The sequence below is a fragment of the Musca autumnalis genome, unplaced genomic scaffold (genome assembly GCF_047663935.1).
Source record: "Musca autumnalis isolate F117 unplaced genomic scaffold, ASM4766393v1 scaffold_4, whole genome shotgun sequence".
Lineage (NCBI taxonomy): Eukaryota > Metazoa > Arthropoda > Insecta > Diptera > Muscidae > Musca > Musca autumnalis.
Genome location: NW_027411977.1, coordinates 152,267,330 through 152,288,571, shown reverse-complemented (window position 1 = coordinate 152,288,571; position 21,242 = coordinate 152,267,330). Strand labels below are relative to the sequence as shown.

General features: G+C 37.6%; 2 protein-coding genes across 3 annotated transcripts in view; one reads left to right on the top strand and one right to left on the bottom strand.

Moving 5' to 3' along the window:
• The window catches only part of LOC141402603 (myotubularin-related protein 9), a 34,465-nt gene extending 30,309 nt beyond the window's left edge, over positions 1–4,156 (top strand). For both annotated transcript variants that reach the window (XM_073984221.1, XM_073984222.1), the window contains exon 9: positions 3,237–4,156. In XM_073984221.1, coding sequence (XP_073840322.1) covers positions 3,237–3,308 — 72 coding nt within the window. In that variant the 3' untranslated portion in view covers positions 3,309–4,156. The remainder of the gene's footprint in view (positions 1–3,236) is intronic.
• Positions 4,157–7,664: 3,508 nt separating this feature from the next.
• On the bottom strand, positions 7,665–10,630 carry pix (ATP-binding cassette sub-family E member 1 pix). The gene is made up of 7 exons (XM_073984218.1): positions 10,321–10,630; positions 9,850–10,066; positions 9,145–9,755; positions 8,893–9,088; positions 8,286–8,806; positions 7,992–8,226; positions 7,665–7,933 (listed from the first exon to the last, which is right to left on the bottom strand). Exons 2-7 carry the CDS (start codon positions 10,060–10,062, stop codon positions 7,877–7,879), a joined length of 1,833 nt encoding a protein of 610 aa, XP_073840319.1. The 5' UTR covers positions 10,063–10,066; positions 10,321–10,630; the 3' UTR covers positions 7,665–7,876.
• Between the last annotated feature and the right edge of the window lie 10,612 nt (positions 10,631–21,242).

Here is a 21,242-nt window from a genome sequence, read left to right as displayed (position 1 = left end):
TTTCATAGCACCGGTAATTAACAGTGATGCCGCTCTTTGGACTGTGTTTAACTTGTGAAGAAGCGTCGTCTTGTTCAAAGCATTCCACCATACCAGAGAACCATAGGTGAGGATTGGGCGAACTATGGTCGTAAAAATCCAATGGATGACCTGTGGTTTCAGTGCCCAGCTCTTACCTATGGAGTTCTTGCAAGAATAGAGTGCTATTAGACCTCTCTTGGCACGTTCTTCGACATTCCTTTTCCACATTAATTGATGGTCCAGGATGATGCCGAGGTACTTGGCTTCTAGAGACCGCTCCAGGACAACCCCATCGAGCATTGGTAGTGTGAATGGTTTTACTTTCCTCTTTTTGGTAAACAGGACCAGCTCAGTCTTAGACGGATTCACCCCAAGTCCATTGTTGTGCGCCCATCTTGATAATTTGACTAGAGCTCCTTGCATGAGTTCCGATAATGTTTGTGGGAACTTACCGCTGATCATTATGACCACGTCGTCGGCATAAGCAATAGTTTTTATTCGTAGTTAATCATATTCCTTGAGTATTTCGTTAATCACCAGAAGCCACAGCAGTGGCGTTAGAACGCCACCTTGTGGTGTGTCCCTGGTGACAGACTTCCGAATGGAAGTCTCACCGATATTTGAATTGATTATCCTGCTGCTTAGCATTCCGTCAATCCAATTGATCAATGTAAAGGAAATACCAAGGTTAGAGAGTGTGTTATGGATAGATTCAAGCTTTACATTATTAAAGGCACCTTCTATATCGAGAAAGGCTGCTAACGTATAGTTTGATCCCTCCATATTCCTCTCGATGAAGCCCACGACCTCATTCAGTGCAGTTTCCACCGATTTACCTTTGGTGTAGGCATGTTGGGCAGAACTTATAGCACTATTTCCAAGCCTGGCCCTTATTCCAAGGTCCAGCAGTCTTTCCAAAGTTTTCAAAAGAAAGGAAGACATGCTGATCGGTCTACAGTCTTTGGGAAGTGTATGGCTTGACTTCCCCGCCTTGGGGATGTATGTCACAGTGACTTCCTTCCATAGAGCCGGAGTGAGCGATAAACATAGACAGGCTCTGAAAATATTGTCCAGATGTGGGAGTAATACCTCCGATGCATTTTGCAGCATGGCAGGGAAGAAACCGTCTGGACCAGGTGATTTAAAGGGTTTGAAAGTGTTAATTCCCCAGGCTATCTTTGGACGACTTATGATCTCCTCGATGATGCTCACATCCCCAGTGGCTTGGTTGCAAGTGATTGGAGTACTAGTGCTCTCCACTACATCCATGCAGTTGGGAAAGTGGGTTTTGGCCAGGAGATCAAGGGTTTCTGGACCGGAGTTAGTCCATATGCCATCATCCCGTTTAATACTCCCTATCGTAGTTCTAAATCCACTGGATTTTATTTGACGTATATTGTATGGGATTGACAGTTTAAATCATAGTATAAGTTCATAGTCTAACAGGCGTTTTAGCACCACTTACTGTATATCATTGGAGTATTAACTTTCCTCTTTTCTAAAAATATAAAGGTTTGTTGGTGTGTTTTGTCAAGTTGTTACTCACGCTACACTAACTTATTTCTAGGTACTTCGTTTAAAAATTATCTTTCAATGAGTTACTTCTGTTGTTATTGTTCAATCTGCTTGAGGATAGAGTCGCCAAATCTTCTCCATTAATTGCAATTTTAATTTAATTTGTTATGCACATCGAGTTGGTTCAATGTAGATAAATTAATTTTTTAGTATTAAGTATAGTGGGTTCAAAAGCTGTTTTCCGCTTTCAAACAGACGTTGATTTCTATAAACTTTGGAAATAAATGAGTCGATGCACTGCCTAAGGTTACTTCTATTCTTTCAACTTCTTGAAGTGGAATATTGCCCATTTCCTTTGAGTGTATCGGATCTAATAGGTCATTTAGATATGACATAATTAGCCGGATTTAGCGCATCATCAGGGTTTATTTGCTAAATCCGGCCAAAATCTACCAGATTTCCCATACAAAAATAAATCCTCGTATTGAGTGGATTTGGGATAAATCCTCGCATACAACTCTGTTTTTTGCAACATGATGCTAGAAAATACAAAAAGTTGCAAGCTGGCACAAGAAAAAAGGTAGATGCATCGGTGAATTGCCATAACAAAAATAAATGAAAATGTCAATACACTCCTTATGCGAAAAAAAATTAAATTTGCTTTGATATACAAAGTTGATTTTAATCAACCAAGACTAATATTTACGATGTCTAAACTATTTAATAATTCTTTATTTGCTCATTAGTTAGCATTAGTAGCATAATGTGCTAATATTTTCAATATTAAGCAATAAATTTGTAATTTGCCGTATATTTTTGAAACGTATTCAATTTAGAAAAACTTCTTCTGACGTTTCCAATTCGATCAGATGGGCTGAGGCATCTACCTTGGTAATTGCGCTATGAACAAAAATCAGCTGACTGTTTTTTAAATCCTCCAAAGGTATATCTAAATGCAATGAGATTTGTACTGGATTTATTAAATCCAGTTGAGGATTTATGGCTAGTCTAAAGGAGCTATAATACCCCGGTTACACTATTGAAGGTCAACCCACTGGGTTTAATAGATGCAGTGGGTTAATCTTTTCTGGTTACACTTAGCTTTTCGAGGATATAAACTGTCAGTTGATGTTTGTTTACGTATACATATAAAACAACTAATGAAGTCGTGTTTTACACTTTTACAATTTCTCGTATGAGATATCGTCCCCTCTTTGCTCATATTGGTATATTTTACACACAGGGATACATTTTTGTATCATGGTATCAAGCGTACTTTTTGTTAAAAAAGTGTCTAATGTAAAAAATATTTATAATTTTATGATTTTCAAATAACTTTAGATTTATTAACTCCATAAAATCTCATGCGACCAATCGTAAACGTGTAAAACACGACAAACTCTGTTGCAAAAACAGTTGCAACTTTTGGTACTTTTTGAGTAGAGTTGCATTTTTTTTGCACAAATACTGAATACAACACTGTATTTTTGGTGGATTTAAAATAAACCCAGCCATGAGAGGATTTAATTATTGTATGGCAAATCTGGTCAAATTTGAGCAGATTAAGCAAATAAATCCTCATGAAGTGGGTTAATCAGGCAAAAAGCTGTAGTGTAACCGTGCTATAAGACATTTGAATATTTAGAATTTGACTGATCAACAACCATAATACTCGTATATATGATTTTATTTACTTACAGGCAATGAAATTGAGGAAACAAGCAACCGAAATGGCAAATGAGGTTATGTCTATGTTAAACTCTGGCCGCTGAACAATACAAATCTCAATCAAATCCTCTAAGTTTTTCCAATGAATCTTTGTAATTTTTAAATACATACAAGAAATCTCAATCTCGAAATATGTTACAAACAATAAAAGACTTGGATAGTGACTGTCCTTATTAGTATCTGCCACTTTACGAATATTAAATTCTTACTCTTATGCATGTATTGATTTTTTTTTCTGTAAAAAGTGCAAATGTGTTTTTATATGCTTTACATCACTCCCTATCTCTCTTATAAAGCTAATAATAATGAAATTGTGAATATTACTATTTAAGGCTCCGAATAATATAAAGCAAGGTACATTTATAGAAGGTAGAAGTGACAATCAGCTGTATTCTTACTTTTTTTGTAAATTTAGTTTTCAAAATGTAATAGGGTCTACTCATGAAATTTGAAACTTCGAAATTTGCCTCCATAAAATACTGTTTTTCTTCCTAAACTTGTAGTAAAAATGACCTACCACAGTTCTGAATGCTTTATATTTACATTGTCATTCAAATTTGTTCTATTTTGGAGGAATTTCAAAATGTATTTATGTTTTTCCTGAGGAAATTTTTGGAACGACCCTATTATTCAATATTTTCTTTGACAATTAATTTTCGATACCAACAATGTTGTTTTTGTAAATTTGTTAGTTGTTGTAATTCATGCACATACCTTCTATAAATTTACCTTGATATAAAGCAAAATCAATTTATTCGCATTTAACTTAAGCATTTCCAACCTTCGTTTATTGAAAATAATGAATACCTATATATATGTATATGATTGTATTTTATTGTTATATTGTCTAACGTGTTCTTCAAATAAATGAAATTTGGCACGAAAAATACAATTTGATAAGTGTTTTAATTAGAAATACTCTAAATTCATTCACACTATTTCATATTTTTAGCGATTACTAGTTGTGTAAATAATAGGATGTTTCCTTGACAAAAATTGAATAATTTATTGCAGAGATGGCTAGCAAGATCGTACTCACACGTATAGAGCCAGGTCAGGCAATGTGCGCTTGCTGAGAGCAAGTGAGCATACATTTCAATGCATTTTACATTGAAGTTTTCGCTCACTTGCTCTCAGCAAGCGCACATTGCCTGACCTGGGTATAGAGTAAACATCTTCGTTTGGCTTCGTTAGGTTGGCATATTGTTTACATTTTGCAAATCAGTCGATGAGAAGAACGTTGGTTTGTTAGTGTAATACTAAAGTTGGTTGTCACACAAGCGCATCGTATAATCTGCAAATGTGTGTTTTTGGCCCTCAATGATTTATTGAATCCGAAATATATTAGTGTCCGGACTCCGGACTACCGCGTTGTCCCGATTAACAAGGGTTATCGAGACTATAATGTATATTGTTTTGATATATGTATGTATGTCGCTGCCGCTCATATTTTTTATATTTGTTTACATTTTTTGTTTGATCTCAGTTTCACACAGCAACATATGGATGATGGTGTGACGTCATTGACATGATCATCCATATGTTCGCATGTGTGTGTGTTTCTATGTTTTTGATATTATTTTGTTTTGAGTCGTTCTCCTTTTTGATCATTTGAGCCTTTGTTATATTTTTGTTTACCGCAGTCCTTTTCTCCTCATATTCTACTGCATTGATTGTCACTCAAACAGGTTTTTTGTTAGAACAAAACCGTTAGAAATTTGCAATGCAGTAGAATATTGTGGTTTATTATTGTCGCCCTTTTTTAATAAATTTAGTTCGTGAGGGATAAAGACTGCGGTAAGTTGTGTGGCTCTATTTAATTTTTTATTAGTTTGTAATTATAATTTTTTTGTTAGAAATAAACGCTCGCTACGTGCGCTACTACCCACATACATATACACGTACATAAGAATTTATGAAGGTGTTTTTATTTGGTTGGTGGGAATTGGTGGCTCACAGGGAGTTGTTAAATTCGCTATCCCTCCCAGGAGAAACTCAAGTCGCAGCCAGCGACAATGTATGTCGAAGCCATTCAAATGAAAACGCTCTGGGACACGCAGAAGTCAATTCTAATATTTGTTTCATGACAACAAATCATCTGACGATACGGAAATCAGCCAGGGGCCTAATTATGTGATTCGATATCGAGTTGTTTCGACCTGAGTACTCAAAGTTGGGATGACAACACTCGTTATCGAGTAAAATTATCGAATAATTGAGCATAAATTTGCGAGTAATTTCTCGAGGCCAAATTGCCTATCGTAAACAAATAAAATGAAAGATTTTTTTATTGTCTTTTTGTTTAAAATGTAAAAATTGTTGTTTGTTGAGGTTTTATAGAAGAAAAACGATGTTAGTAAATAATTGGCAGCATTTTTAGACAACATGTATAACAAGAGAAATTGCGAAAAGTCCTTTGTAGTCGTTTTTAGAAATTGTGATAAATTTAGAATCAAAATGCAAGCAATCATTAACCATTAGTTTTGCAGTCATTAAAAAAGTTGAAAAATAAGCATTTTTGCAAAACAGAAAAAAAATATTTATTATTAATAGCCTTTATTTTATAAGTGAAGTACATTATAAACATTTCATCCCCCGTTGTTTACCAAAGGAAATATTCTCTCAGAGAGGCTAATGCAAAACACCCACCAAACTCTCTCTCATTTATTTTGAGAGAGGATTATTAAGGTAGATGTACTAGCAATCTGTTACTACAATGTCAAAAAGATTTTGCAAGAATTAATCATTTTCTTTTTTTCTTAGCACAACTTCATTCAGAAATTATTATTCAATGTATTGTTAAACAAGCATTTACATTTTTCATTCATAATTTTGTTTTTATAGTTCTTGCTTTCAAACAAACACCATTTTTTACATCTACCTTCATAAGATTCACTAGGTTTTCATAGTTCGATTACCGGTTACTCTCGAAACATTCGATCAACGATTTCGATCGAATCTCGTCATGCCGCTTTTTTATCGTGTCGAAATCTTTTTCACGAGCAAATACTCGATCGAATCGAATCACGTAATTAGGCCCCAGTATTAATATATACGTGTATGAGCAAGACTTTAAACAGATTAAGGCATATAATCACGGAGTTGGGGAAGTCGACACAGTTTAATGACTTCTTTGAAGAAACAACAAGTGAAAAGAAACAACCAAACCCTGAGACGGTAAACAGACTCTTCATCTACAGATACTTGTGCAGAGATGAACAATAACAAATTAAAACTGAGAAGATCATCTTCCCGAGATATAAGCCCTTAAAGTTCCCAAAAAAAAGTTTTTTAGATGACCTTTAGTCTTCTACTCTATTCTGCTCATGTCCACGTGAGCTCTCATTGCGACCAAAATAATCAAAATTTTTCGTTTCTGTTAATTCCATCCTAAAAGACAACAATTCATAACGAATCATCACAAACTTAATGAGGGAAAGAAGTAAAGGTGAGAGATGGGCATAATGACAACGCTACGTTGCATTTATGAAAGAAATTTCACATTACTTTCTAGAATCATTAATAAACATACTTAGTATTTTTTTTATTAAAAGTAAGTTTTGTTATTGCGCGCGAAATAATATACATACATAATAAATAACTCAACCGAACATTTTCTTGTACAATGCCCTGTATCAGGGCTATCATGAATAATTCCCTCCGAATTTTCCGCACGGAAAATAATTTTAAAAAGTGAAATTCTTTTAAAAATTAATGTTTTAAAACGTTGAAAACTGCTAGAATCACTTGATTATGGAATATTCTCGTCGAATCGACAAAAATATTCCACTTTTGGACATAAATATGGAAATAAAAATTGTGACATTGGGGAAAGGGAACAAATTCCGCACGGAATTTTTATTAATGATTGCCCTGATATTTTTTATACGGAACATTACAATAAATAACATTAGATGCCTTACTAATGGAATGACCCTTTTTTAGCCAAATCTGTGAGTTGAAATTTATATAAGCTTCGTTTCCATACTTTTTAATAGTAAAACTCGTAAAAGAGAGATCTGTAAGACATTTTTTCTCACACAAAAGTTTTTGAAATAGTTCGGGAACGGAAAAATGGGAAATACGTCAAAAAAAAACTGGAACAAATGCCAAAGTCGGCAGTGTAAAAAAAAATAAAATAATATAATAATAAAAAATAAAATTTACACGCTCAAATTTGTCGAGTAAAAAGTTTTTAAAGAGAGCGCCATTATTGTTCAAAGAGAAGTGAACATTTTACATCTTTTTTGTGTAGGTGAATGGTTTTTCGGGTAAAATGTGTAAAAGTCGTAAAAATTTTAAAAACTTTTTAGTTCTGGAACCAAGCTATAATTTGTTAATTAATTCGCCATGATGTTGATATTCTCAAGTTTTATTTAAATAAATATTAACTACCATGGTTTTGTTTCGTTTTGTTATATATTTTTGCTTGCTATTGAAAATACAAAAAAATGTAAGGACCATTATAAAATTGTAGTTAACAAAAGTCGTTGTTCAACAAATGGGAGGATAATGGAATCAAGCAGGTCCATAAAATATAATATGCGACATTTTTTGCTTTTTGGTGGATATTTCCATTTCTGAATGTGAAAAAGGGCAATGTTTTGTGTCTTTAGTTGCCATCATCTTCCAAAAAGAAGAATTGACCGGAACGTTTTTGCTCAGTATCCTAGTAATGTTAAAAATTAATTAAGAATATCAAATTGAATACGATGTGAAAATCTTACCTTCACAGAGTTGTTTTTGTTAATGCGTGGTCTGAAATTATTCGGATCACGACGGAAAGTGATTCCCAACAATTCCAAGAATCGATTCATGCCATTCAACAATGATTGAGGGGAGTAAGCGGTTGTCTTTACCGAAGGTTGACCCTCCAAAACAATAACGCGATCAGCCAAATAGGTTGCCATTATAAAATCGTGCTCTACCACGAAACCAGTTCGCTTAGCATGCAAAATATAGCTGACATATAAAAGTAAATAATAATTATTTAATATACTAACGAGCTTATTTTTGCATACCGTTTAATAACTTTAGCAGCTACTAGACGTTGTTCTGAGTCCAAATAAGCAGATGGCTCATCGATCAAATAGACGTCTGCGGGTTTACCCAAGCACAAAACCAAGGCCACTCTTTGCAATTCACCACCGGATAAGTTTTGTACTTCCTGGTCCATGATTTCTTCGATTTTCATGGGTTTCATAACATCTGCGACAAATTGAGGATGTACATAGGCGTCACGAATCTTTTCATGAAGCAAATGACGAACATGATTTTGGAATTTGGGAGAAATTTTCTGTGGTTTGTACGATATATTCAGCACAGGGAGATCTACAGCAATATCGGGTTGCAAATTGCCAGCCAACATTCTAATAAATGTTGTCTTGCCAGTACCGTTCTCGCCGAGCAATACCAAAATTTCTGAATCACTAAAATGGCCTTGTTGAACGGTAAGGGAGAAATTTCCTAATGTCTTCTGCATTGCTGGATAAACATAATGATTCATTCTTTTAACTTCCTCTTCAGTGGCTGATTCTGAGACCTAAAATATGGGTTATTCAAAATTTACTATATGACAACTTCTTTCAACATTATATATGTTGTATAACTATTACTATTCATTCTTACCTTGAAAGTTAGTGATTCTGTACGGAAACGCATGTTTTCGGTCGGCACAAAACCATCAAGGAAAATATTAATGCCTTCACGTACGGAGAACGGCATAGTAACTACACCGTAACATCCGGGAACACCATAAAGACAGCAAATAAAATCGGATAAGTAGTCTAATACGGACAAGTCATGTTCGACAACAATTATGAATCTGAAATGCAGTAATTTTAGTATGACCAACAAATTCATTACACGAAATTGACATACTTCGTTGGATGCAAAAGATGTCGTATCGTCAAAGCAGCATTTAGACGTTGCTTTACATCCAAATATGAAGATGGTTCATCAAACATGAAAATGTCGCCGTCTTGAATGCACACCATTGCAATGGCAAAACGTTGCAACTCTCCACCGGAAAGATCGGCAATGTTCCGTTCCCGTATGTGAGATAAATCGAGCATTTCACAGATCTTCGTTTGATTTTTGCGCTCATCCTTCTTGTTGAGCAAATCATTGACCGTTCCGCGAACGGCTTTTGGAATCTGGTCGACGTATTGAGGCTTCACCAACGCCTTCAAGTTGTCCTCAAGAATTTTGGTGAAATAATTTTGCAGTTCAGAGCCGCGGAAATATGCCAAAATTTCTGTCCAGTCTGGAGGATCAATGTATCGGCCCAAATTAGGCTTCTGCTTTCCAGCTAATATTTTCAACGCCGTGGACTTGCCAATACCATTCTGGCCAACAAGACCCAATACTTCGCCAGGTCGTGGGATTGGCAAGCGATGCAATTTAAATGAGTTTTTGCCGTAACGATGGGTTGTATGTTTCTCCAAATTGCTGGGAATATTAATGATAGTAATGGCTTCAAAGGGACATTTCTGAAATCAACAGAAAACATATTTAAACTTGTTCTACATTGCATTGTACATATATCCTACTGAAAAATGGATGTTCGACGTTGAATAAACTCACCTTGACACATATACCACAACCTATACAAAGCTCTTCGGATAAAGAAGCAATTTTTGAAGCAGGCGCCACTTCGATACACAGTTTTCCCATACGCACCACAGGACAAGATTTTTTACATTCCTGGCGACAACGTTTGGGCTTGCATTTGTCATCACTGACAATGGCAATACGAGTCTGCTTATCCGTCTCCTCGTGATCTTTTCTATTGGCCATCTTCCTAAAAATTAATCGTGGACTTCAGTAATGCGTCTGGTAGAAAAACGAGCAACACCTTATGTGACAACAAAGCAAATACTTTGAAGTGGGGAGTTTGTTCTACCCCATAAAATTGCAACGAGAGTGAAAGTATATAACCTCAACTTCTTCTTTAACCATTTGTTGTCCTAAAAGTGCTCCTCGTTTCATTGTGAACATATATTGTGGATGCAATTTTGTCTTGTAACAATGTAATAAGAAATGCAAAGCAATTACCTCCTAATTTAGTTAAATTTGTAAATTCAGACTGAACTGCGTGGCCCCGAAATATTCGAAAAGAAAATGTCAAAAATAATTCCTGCATTGTAGACAATCACAGAGTTGATAAAAAATGTACGAGCCATACGTCATACTACAACCACGCGTTTATTTACGAAAATTTAGAACAAAACAAACGACAAAAAATACCGAAGATGGGAATGGAATCTAATAAGCACTGACACCTACAATTCGTTCTTAAATCGAGTTATGTGCCGTTTCCACGGTACGTCGTTCGTTCTCTATTCGTTGTTCGACCCATAACTACGAATAAATTACTTATGCCAAGTTTACATTTGCGCTCCAAAATCCACTGGATTTCACGAAATCAAACATTTCACAATGATCAAGGTAGATGCATATACGCCGCTGATCGAACATGAATTTTCAAAACAAGCTGTTGTAAATTTAATCATCAAAAACATACGACAATACTTTACAACTTTATTTGGAAAATTATCGTAAAATTATCTATATATCGTATTAATTGTGTATAGTACTAACAAATGAAAAAATAATGATTTTATCGTTGAGACATCATAATAATAAATTTTGATAGATAGAAGTTGTGCTCAGTAGTGGGATTCTCTAACACATTTTTTGGTTACCGACAAAAATCGGTAAAATTAAATCCAAAATTATGAATGAAATGTGAAAATAAAAATTGGCAAAACTGTTGCTATCGGTAGTACATAGCGATAACTTTATGTTGGTTGCTAAATTACCGACTAATTTCGTTAATTAACGAAATTACATTTATTTTAATTTTACCGATTTTTGTCGGTTACCAAAAAATGTGTTAGAGAATCTCACTACAGAACCTGCACAACATTAGTACTCGCAGTAGTTTTCCCGTTTAGTGCTAAAACTGCGTTCCCGTACTCCGAAATCTAGCAAGACTTGCACTTCTTTTTAAACAAAAATAGCGCCGAATAACACCCTCTTCTCCTGTTTCTGCCATACAATTTTGTCCTAGTAGAAACTAGCAGCAAGAATGTTCATTAGCATCTATGCTGGAGTTTTTGCAATTTCATTTTTCCGTTCTCGTATTTTTTAAGAAATTTGTATGGGGAAGCAATTTTTGACAATTCGCTCTTTTTTCTAACATTACCATTAAAAAAGTACGGGAACACAATGGAAAATATCATTGTAACAAAGTAACTTATTATTTTTTTCACAATGTTTACACATTTTTATAATAACATTTTTTGCAGCAATTGAAAATCTACCTTGTTTATTGTGATACGTGAAAAGTGTTGCAACTTTTGGTACTTTTTTAAGCAAAGACAGGGTTGTATATCATGAGTACTGTGATTTCGATGTTGATTTCGCTGAAATCACGAAATGAGATGATTTCATTTTTGTATGCGAAATCATGATAAATTTTGCTTGATTCCGCTCTATATCACGAAACGCCTTCGAAATCACGAAACGACGCCGAATGTAAACCAAACATTACTGGTAAAAATATTTAATATGTAAATGTATGTAATCAAGGTCATTCAAGACAGTGAAATGCATTTCTACGCAGAAATATAGGTCGAAACCTATAACTCTGCGTGTTGCGTGTGCGTTCAAAAATACAAAAACAAAATCCATGTATTTCAAATACATGTATTACAGAATCGCACTACAGACACACTTATGGGTACTTTACACGATATGGTTTTTACATATGAGTTGTCAGTTTGCATATACATTAGCTGTGTTCCTTTACTTACCTGACGTTGCCATTTTTACCATTATTAACCTGCATCGAAAAAAAAGCGTTCCTTCACCCCGAAAAGTGGCAAAACTGGAAGCAATTTTTAAGAGAGTGAGAGTGGAGAGAGAAAGCGAAAATGGCTCTCTCTTCTACCACAGGCTACCAGCAAAATTTCTGCAGTCGAACGCTGACAAAACTAAATTAAAAACTGTGAAATAAAAGACGACAAATTTATTTTTCTTTTTGACATTGCTGCCAGATGTACCATTTTTCCGTTCCTTTACTTTTCTGGTAAAAATGTTCATGAGAGAACAATTTTGAGCAATTTTGACACTTTTCTCTTTTACCACTCTTATCATTAAAAAAGTAAAGGAACAAAGCTATTTTGTATTTAAAAAGTGACAACCCATATCATGGCACAATTACCCAGGTAGTGGCATCGTAAAATTTTGAATATAGGTCTGTACGATAACTCAAAAGTTTGTACAAATTTGTACAAACTTTTACAAAATGTTGTTCGATAACAAACTTGTTCAGTAAAAGAGAAATGAGAAGTACTTGCAAGTAGTTGCAAGAACTTGCAAATACTTTTTACTTGCGAAGTTATCGAACAGGCCTTATGTTATGTCAAAATTTTCGTTATGTTGTTGGGGAAATTACAACAAAAATAATTTTTTTTATAAAGGGATTTGACTTTTCATATTCGATCAGCTGGTGTGATACCACTACCTGGTAGTTAAAAACATATTGTGTAAAGTACCCATTACTTTTTACTTGCGAAGTTATAGAACAGGCCTATTGTTTACATAAAACATATGGCTGACGACGGCGTTATCAAACGTTTTATGGGTGTTACCAATGTCCAACGTAAATCGACGAGTCAGTGAGCTGTTTTATGTAAGCAATAACTTATGCTTGGTTTACATTTACGAAATCCACTCGATTTCAACTGTCAACTATGGAATTGACAGTTGAAATCGAGTGGATTTCGTAAATGTAAACTTAGCATTATAGTACAATTACAAAATCGAGTAGATTTCAATTGTAAATTCTTTTGTGTATGCGCCAAATGAAATCTCATCTGAAATCCATTGGATTTCATTTGTTTAAAGCTGGGTACACATTGTCAGTTTTAAATGACAGCTTTGTTGGTGATTGCTAGTGTGACCGTTCATTTTTGTCATTCATCATGCAACCACAAAATATTTTGTGGTTTCTGGACGGTTGGACAGTTATCGATAATTGCAAAAATCGTCATTCAAAACTGACAATGTGTACTGTACTTAAGAGGTAGTTTACACCATCTATCAATGTCATATGACACAAAAAAAAACATTCCATATCTACCCACGGAGGCAATGTGGAGACGCAGTTTTTTTACATTTTTGCTGGTGTTGGCCCACAGAGTAAATGGCGTAAGGAAAATCTCCAATATTGCACATATTAGCGAATATATAACGATGGAAAGTTTCATGTCATATGACATTTACATATAGTGTAAACTACCCCTAAGCAATAGAATAGGCTGTTAAAATTGTGTGGATTTCGTAATTGTAAACCTAGCATTACTTTTATTGGGCATTTTATATAAAACGCTAAAAATGAATGAAGTGTCGAGCTTTCTCCACATAATCGAATTGAGAATATGAATAAATGTTTGTTCCAATGCAATTCTAAAGAATGTTATCCATACAAATGTTCTAAAAACAATTTTAAAAATTATTGAATTTGATTGTTTTTAAAATTGTTTGGCATATTTATAAAATAGTACACACATAGAAGATTTACCCTGCGTTTACAAATGCCAGGACTGTTGAGTTCAGGTATTGATTGTCAAAATCCCCAAATTACGCGTGTGACGTAGGCGTCCCGACAACTGCAAAAACAGTTGTAAAATTATGAATGAAAATCATTGATTTATTTTTGTTTTCCATTCACATATTTTGTTTTTGTTCACGTTCTCTTGTTTTCAACACATTTCAATTATTATCTTAAGCATTTTTACAAAAAATTTCAAAAATTTGTCAACCCCCTGCCTTCGAAAAAATTATGGACGGCTGAGAGACAGCCGACAAATGTATAGCTCTGTTCCAGAACTAAAAAGTTCTTACAATTTTTACCACTTTTACACATTTTGCGTTCCGGTACACAAAACTTATATGAAAATCGTTTACGACTTTTACCACTTTTGGCCTGTTCCCGTACTTTATAAAGTGGTAAAAGTCGTAAAACTTGTAAAAGTCGTAAACGATTTTCATATAAATTTTGTGTACGGGAACGTAAAATGTGTAAAAGTGGTAAAAATTGTAAAAACTTTTTAGTTCTGGAACAGAGCTTTTATAAAGTATTGGAACAGGACATATGTATGGGTTAGTAAATCAGAGTTGTATTTGAAGACAAATTGTCTGATTTACTAACCCTGCGTTTACACATGACAGGACAGTTGAGTACATGCATTCATTAGAGCTGGCAAACTATCGATATCGGCCCCATTCGATTTTTTTCGATATTTCCGTTTCAAAACATCGATAAAATCGATACTATCTTACATTTCCTACTGCTATTTATTTAGAATCTAAAATTGCCGACAAATGTGTTTTGTTTACATTTCGCATGTCAGTGAAATACGAGGCGAATTAGAAAAGTTTGCGGCCTAAAGCGTTCGGCACATACGGCGCGTTGAGCGTTGCGTTACAACAACCACATGAAAAAAGTGTAAGTGATGCCAAGTTTTTTGAAAAACAACAATATGGCTGACGCTTTAAAGTTACACATAATTTAACTTTTTTTGGGACAACGGGTGTCCCAACGTGTCACTAAACGGACCGTATGTGCCGAGGGCTTAAAGCGCTCGGCACATACGATGCGTTGAGCGTCGCGGTACAACTACCACATGAAAAAAGTGTAAGTGATGCCAAGTATTTTGAAAAACAACAATGTGGCTGACGCATTAAAGTTAAACATAATTTTTTTTGGAAAGTTTGACAATTTTTAGTCTGAGCGTACTCAGGACAGTTTGACATACGACCATGTGTTGTGTTGTTTACAGTGAATTGAAAAAATCACTTTGCAAAGAAATGGAATTTACTTGTGAACACCGAGGTGATGGTCGATCCGGATGATCTTCGGGTAGCGATTATTGATAGAGCTGATCTGGATGGGAGGATCAGCGATTCACACTGGATAGAGGTGGAACGTCTTCTTAGGAAGATCATAACGTCCGACGAGGTAGACGCCAGGAAGACCGGCTTTGGCCGGGCAGTCGCTCATAGGGTCATCAAAGTCCTCTATTGTCAGGACGAGGAATCTAAGGACTTTCTCATCCAGACGATCGAGGGCGCTGGTGAGCTCTGGGAGGGCTGCAGGCTGGCCGCGGTTCCTGTGGAAGAGATACCTCGAAGGATCGTAGCCACAACATGGGTCCCCCCTCCAGACTCTGACGTGGAGGAGGTCATGAAGATGATCAGAAAGCAGAATAGAGGTCTCTTCATCGACGATTGGAGGTTGCTGAACTTCTTCAGAGAAGGAGAAGGCATGGTGATGAGATTCACCATAGATAGTGAGAGTGCTAACTACATCAGAAACTGTGGGGGAGTGCTGTATTTCGGTTCTGGTGGACTCCGGTTCCGGATCCCGAAGTCGCAGTGAGGTTGTTCAGCAGCATGGCCTGCGAGTGGTGCAGATTAATCTGCATCATTGCAAGGCTGCGGCTGCTGAACTCCTCCTCTCCCTCACAGTTTCTGATATAGACATCGCTTTGGTCCAGGAACCCTATTTATACAAAAATAGGGTTTCTGGACTAAACGATAAGCGCTTCTCACTATTCTTCGCCAATAATGGTGAGAAGGTAAGAACCTGTATTGTAGCCAAGAAAAGTCTTAATCTTATCCAACTCTACAATTACAGCGATGGAGATACGACTGTAGTGAGGCTAGACGAAGATACCGGTAGGGCTTTGGTACTAGCCTCGGTCTACATGCCGTATGATGCACCCGACCCACCAAACGGATTGGTGCGCAGACTGGTGGAGGAGACTACGGGCATTTGCAGGTTAGTGATGGGCTGTGATGCGAATGCTCATCATTTCCACTGGGGAAGCAGTAACACCAATGCGAGAGGTGAGTCCATATTCGATTTTATTTTAGCTAATAATCTGCGAGTATGTAATAGGGGTAATACTGCCACCTTCCATAATAGGGTAAGGGAGGAAGTCATTGACTTAACCCTTACAAATATGGAAGATACATCCATAGTAGACTGGAGAGTATCGGAAGAGTGCTCCTTTTCGGACCACAGGGCGATACACTTTCGAGTCTGCTATGAGTGTAAACGGCAACCGCCTCATCGCAACCCAAGGAGGACAAACTGGGAATACTACAACTCCCTTGTTTCCTCGTGGTTGTGCGAGTTCTCTGAACCACGCACAACGGAGGAATTAGATGGCCAAGTAGTAGATCTTACACGTGTCCTCAAGGGCTGCTATGAGAAGTCTTGCCCATTATCTTATCCTGGTAGGAGAACTCAACCAGTTTGGTGGAACGAAGAGTTAGCCAAACTTAGGAAGAATAGCCGGAAAGCTTATAATAAAGCTAATAACACTAAAGTTGATGCCGATTGGGATCTCTATAGAGAGAGCTTCAATAGGTATAAAAGTGAAATCAGGAAGGCTAAGAGAAATTCGTGGATTAGCTTTAGTGAGTCTATAGAGGGGGTTAATGCAGCAGCTAGATTCCGTAAGGTGATCTCAAAGGATCCTAAGCCCATTGGGAGCATCAAGCGGAATGACGGTACCTGGACTAACTCCGCTCTAGAGACTCTAGACCTGCTAACAGGAACCCACTTCCCTGGGAGCGAGGATGCCTGCTCGAGTAAACCCGGTGTGAACACGAGGAGGACCCACACCTCAGAGGAGTTGGCACTTGTCGACAGGATAGTAAGCTATCACAGAATCTCATGGGCGATTAGCACTTTTCAGCCCTACAAGTCTTCGGGACCGGATTGTATTATCCCAGCGATGCTTCAAAACGCACCTGCCGTCTTGATAATCATTCTTCAGAAGATTTTTTAGGGCATGTCTACGACTATCGCACATTCCGGCACTGTGGAAGGAGGTAACAGTGACCTATATTCCCAAAGCTGGGAAACCAAGTCACTCGTTGCCGAAGGACTACAGGCCGATTAGTCTCTCCTCCTTCCTTTTGAAGACTTTAGAAAGGTTATTGGATTTAGAAATAAGAACTTTCATAGGCCAAGACCTTATAAGCAACTCACAGCATGCTTATATTAAAGGGAAATCGACAGAAACAGCGCTACATAGTGTCGTAGGGTACATAGAGAAAAATCTGAATGATTCGAATTTCACTCTGGCAGCCTTTCTGGATATAGAGGGCGCCTTTAATAATGTGAAACTCGAATCGATTCATTCTTCTCTAGAATCATTGGGTGTCCCCTCTATCCTAATAAACTGGATCGATAGCATGCTTAGAAGCAGGCTAATCAATTCTAATATTGGGGAGAGCTCCATCAGGAGATCTGTTACCAGAGGCACTCCTCAGGGGGGAGTTCTGTCTCCCTTACTCTGGCTACTGGTGATAAATGGGATACTCACTGATTTCGACAAACTAGGAACTAAGGTAGTTGCTTATGCGGATGATGTAGTCATCCTCATTAGTGGGAAATTTTTGTCTACATTGTCTGATCTAATGCAGGGAGCACTTGCCAAACTCTCACGCTGGGCGCACATCAATGGCCTTGGTGTGAATCCGGCTAAGACAGAGCTGGTGCTCTTTACCCGAAAAAGGAAAACCGCCGAGTTCGTACCACCAACGCTGGATGGAGTACGGCTAAATCTCTCTAAGGAAGCGAAGTACCTGGGAGTGATTCTTGACCATCGTCTCAGATGGAAAAGGAACACAGAGGAGCGCACTAAGAGGGGTCTAGTTGCACTCTACTCCTGTAAGAACTCCATAGGTAAAAGTTGGGGTTTGAGACCGCATGTGATTCACTGGTTGTTTATGACAGTGGTCTGCCCAATTTTGACCTATGGATGTCTTGTTTGGTGGCAGGCCCTGAACAGCAAGCCAAACTTGTCTAGGTTAACTACTGTGCAAAGATCTGCTTCAATTCTAATTACAGGAGCAGTGAAGAGCACCCCTCAGGCAGCACTGAATGCAGTGCTGAACATCCAGCCTCTGGATATTCTTGTTCAGTACCAAGCATCCCGTAGTGCCTTGAGGCTCAAGGAGCTTAACCAGTGGCGCTCTTCAGGGTCTGGACATGCTAGCATTTTACAACAGCTAAGCAGTCAGATCGGACTAAGGGTTGGGAGGAGTGTAACCGATTACATTTCGCCTTCACTGGATTTCGATGTGGCGAAGGTGATTATCCCTGATAGAAGTGAATGGGAGCATGGCAGACCACTACCCGATAGCCTTTCCATCTTTACTGATGGTTCGAAGATGGATGTAGGTACTGGAGCGGGGGTGTACTGCGAAGAGCTAAACATTAAACGCTCGTTCAAGCTTAATGCAAATTGCAGTGTTTTCCAGGCTGAAGTCTTCGCAGTTTTGAAGGCCTTAGAATTAGTAGCAGGAATGACGGACAACGCAGGCAGGACAGTTACAGTCTATGTAGATAGTCAGGCTGCCCTTAAGGCGTTAGGATCCTATACTATTAAATCTAAGATCGTTCAAAAATGTAGGTCCACCTTAAAAACTTGCAATTTAAGCGTCAACCTTTGTTGGGTTCCAGGGCACTGCAATGTTGAAGGGAATGAGATTGTTGATGAATTAGCAAGGCGAGGCTCCCAGTCCTCTGACCTTATGGTAGAGGACTATGTCAAGCCACCGCTCTGCTACTTCCTCGGCAAACTCTGCCAGCTCTATGCAGAGAAAACCGTAAGAATTTGGCAAGACGCACCTGGTTGCAAGGTGTCGAAGTCAATCTGGCCGGCAATCTCAGGGCGTAGAACTGCGTCCCTTCTCTCACTTTGCAAGTCGGAAATCAGAATCGCTACAGGGGTCATAACCGGCCACTGTAGAATAAGATCTTTGACTTGTAAGTGGGATGATAACAACATTGAGTACTGTAGGCTATGTGAGGATGAGGAGGAAACGGAGACAATCGAGCACCTTTTATGTAGATGTCCTAGACTGATGATCAAAAGGCATAGACTATTTGGTGTACACGTGATTGACTCTCTGTCTTACTTCTCCTCTATTGACCCTACTATCCTGGTGGTTTACTGCAAGAGTCTAAAGTGGCTCTGGGGCGGGTCAGAACAGGCTTAGCATAGTATAGAAAAATAATCTCTTTCTTCTTAAAACAATCTGCTACTCTCCTTCACAATTACTCATCCTTCTTATTCTTGTCTCTTTTGTCTTAACACTTTCTCCTTCCCTCCTTTCCATCTTTCCAACCTAATCCACATTCTCCTTCCACTTAGCTCACCATATCATCATCATCATCATCTGAAGGCCCACAGCACCATTCAGAATACAATCTGCACTCTCGTAACATCGTACAGCATCGCCCATAGCAAAAAAAAAAAAAATAAAAAACACACTACACCATCAGCACTCACGCACCACCGTATACCGTATGCACAAATCACCATATACCCATCAGTCACACATCACCACAATCTGTAGTTACGCAACATAACACATGCCCGCACATAGAAAGAAACACATCACACTTTCCGCTACACATCTACTGTGAATCTTCTTTTCTACACTATCCATCATCTATCCATAAAATCCACAACCGCACACTTCATCATCATCAATAGCCTTGTATCATCATATGCAGACAAAGGACAACATTCAGAACATACATCACAGCTCATGACTCCTGTACACCATCATCACCACACGTAACATCATACAACCTCATCGATTACACACAACATATCACACTTCCACTTCACATCATCACCATCTACATTCACACTTCACCATATAGCCGTATCAATAATCACTTCATCAATAGCCGACTTAAACCCACATCATATCACAACAACATCAATAGTCAGGATGATCACAATGGACCTCAAGGTCTCCGAGTGGAGTGGCTGCCAGCACGGCAGCTGCGCATCCTAAACCTAACCTAACCTAACCTACTTGTGAACATTTTCGTCCGATAATTTTTCACAACTTTAGACGTGGATAATCGCGGCAAGAGTGCATCGATCAAATTAAATCTTTGTATGTCAATAAAGAACCATCCTATAGCACTATGAAAAACTGGTTTAATAAATTCAATCGTGGTCGACATTCGCAAAAATAAAAAAACGAAGTTCCTGAGGGTCGTCCAAAAACGGTCGTTGTGCCAGAAAAAAATTAGGCCGTGCGTGAACGGATAGTGCAAGATCACCATGTTATGTACCGCGAGATAAAGGCATCCTTGGGCATTTATTCCACCAACTAACATTTGATATTGCATGAACACTTGGCGCAAGAAATTGGGGTTTTCTCGTCGGATCCCGCGTTGATCGGTGCAAAAAATTTCGAAAAACTACGATCGCGGTGATTTAAAAGACGTTTATAAGAAAATGCAGAATGTAATTTCGACACGATCCGAGAGGAGCTCTTAAACTTCACATGTTCCGAACTTTCTGTGGGAGCTAGCCGAAGGAGTAAGCCGTGATAATCCATATTCGAAGTTGATGTATATCTGGAAGGAATAATACTATGTGCAAAGTTTGAAACAAGTCGATTGATCTCTTCGATAGTTACCGTTCACACCATTTTACTCGAAGAATTGGACCGGTCGTGGCTCATATTCGAACTTAAACTAAGTTTGGGCAAAATATTACGAAATGCAAAATTTGGTTCGAATCGCTCGATCCATTCGAGAGTTATCGTGATCACCAGACAGACGGACGGACGTCGCCTCGTCAGCCTAAAGGCTGAGGGTGTAAAAACTTCTGGCTGTTGCTTCTATGGTTTTTCTTTAGTGATGTCAAAATGGCCGATAGTATCGATATAAAAATTAAATTAAGATATATTGGCGTAAAAAATTAAGTATCGATAATATCGATATTTCCATCGATGGTTTGCCAGCTTTAGTATTAATTATCAAAAACCATGGCACAATTAGGAAGGTAGATGCATCAGCCCAGCTGATCGAATCTAAAACGTCAAAAAACTAGGAATTCGCCATGAAAAATCAAAAC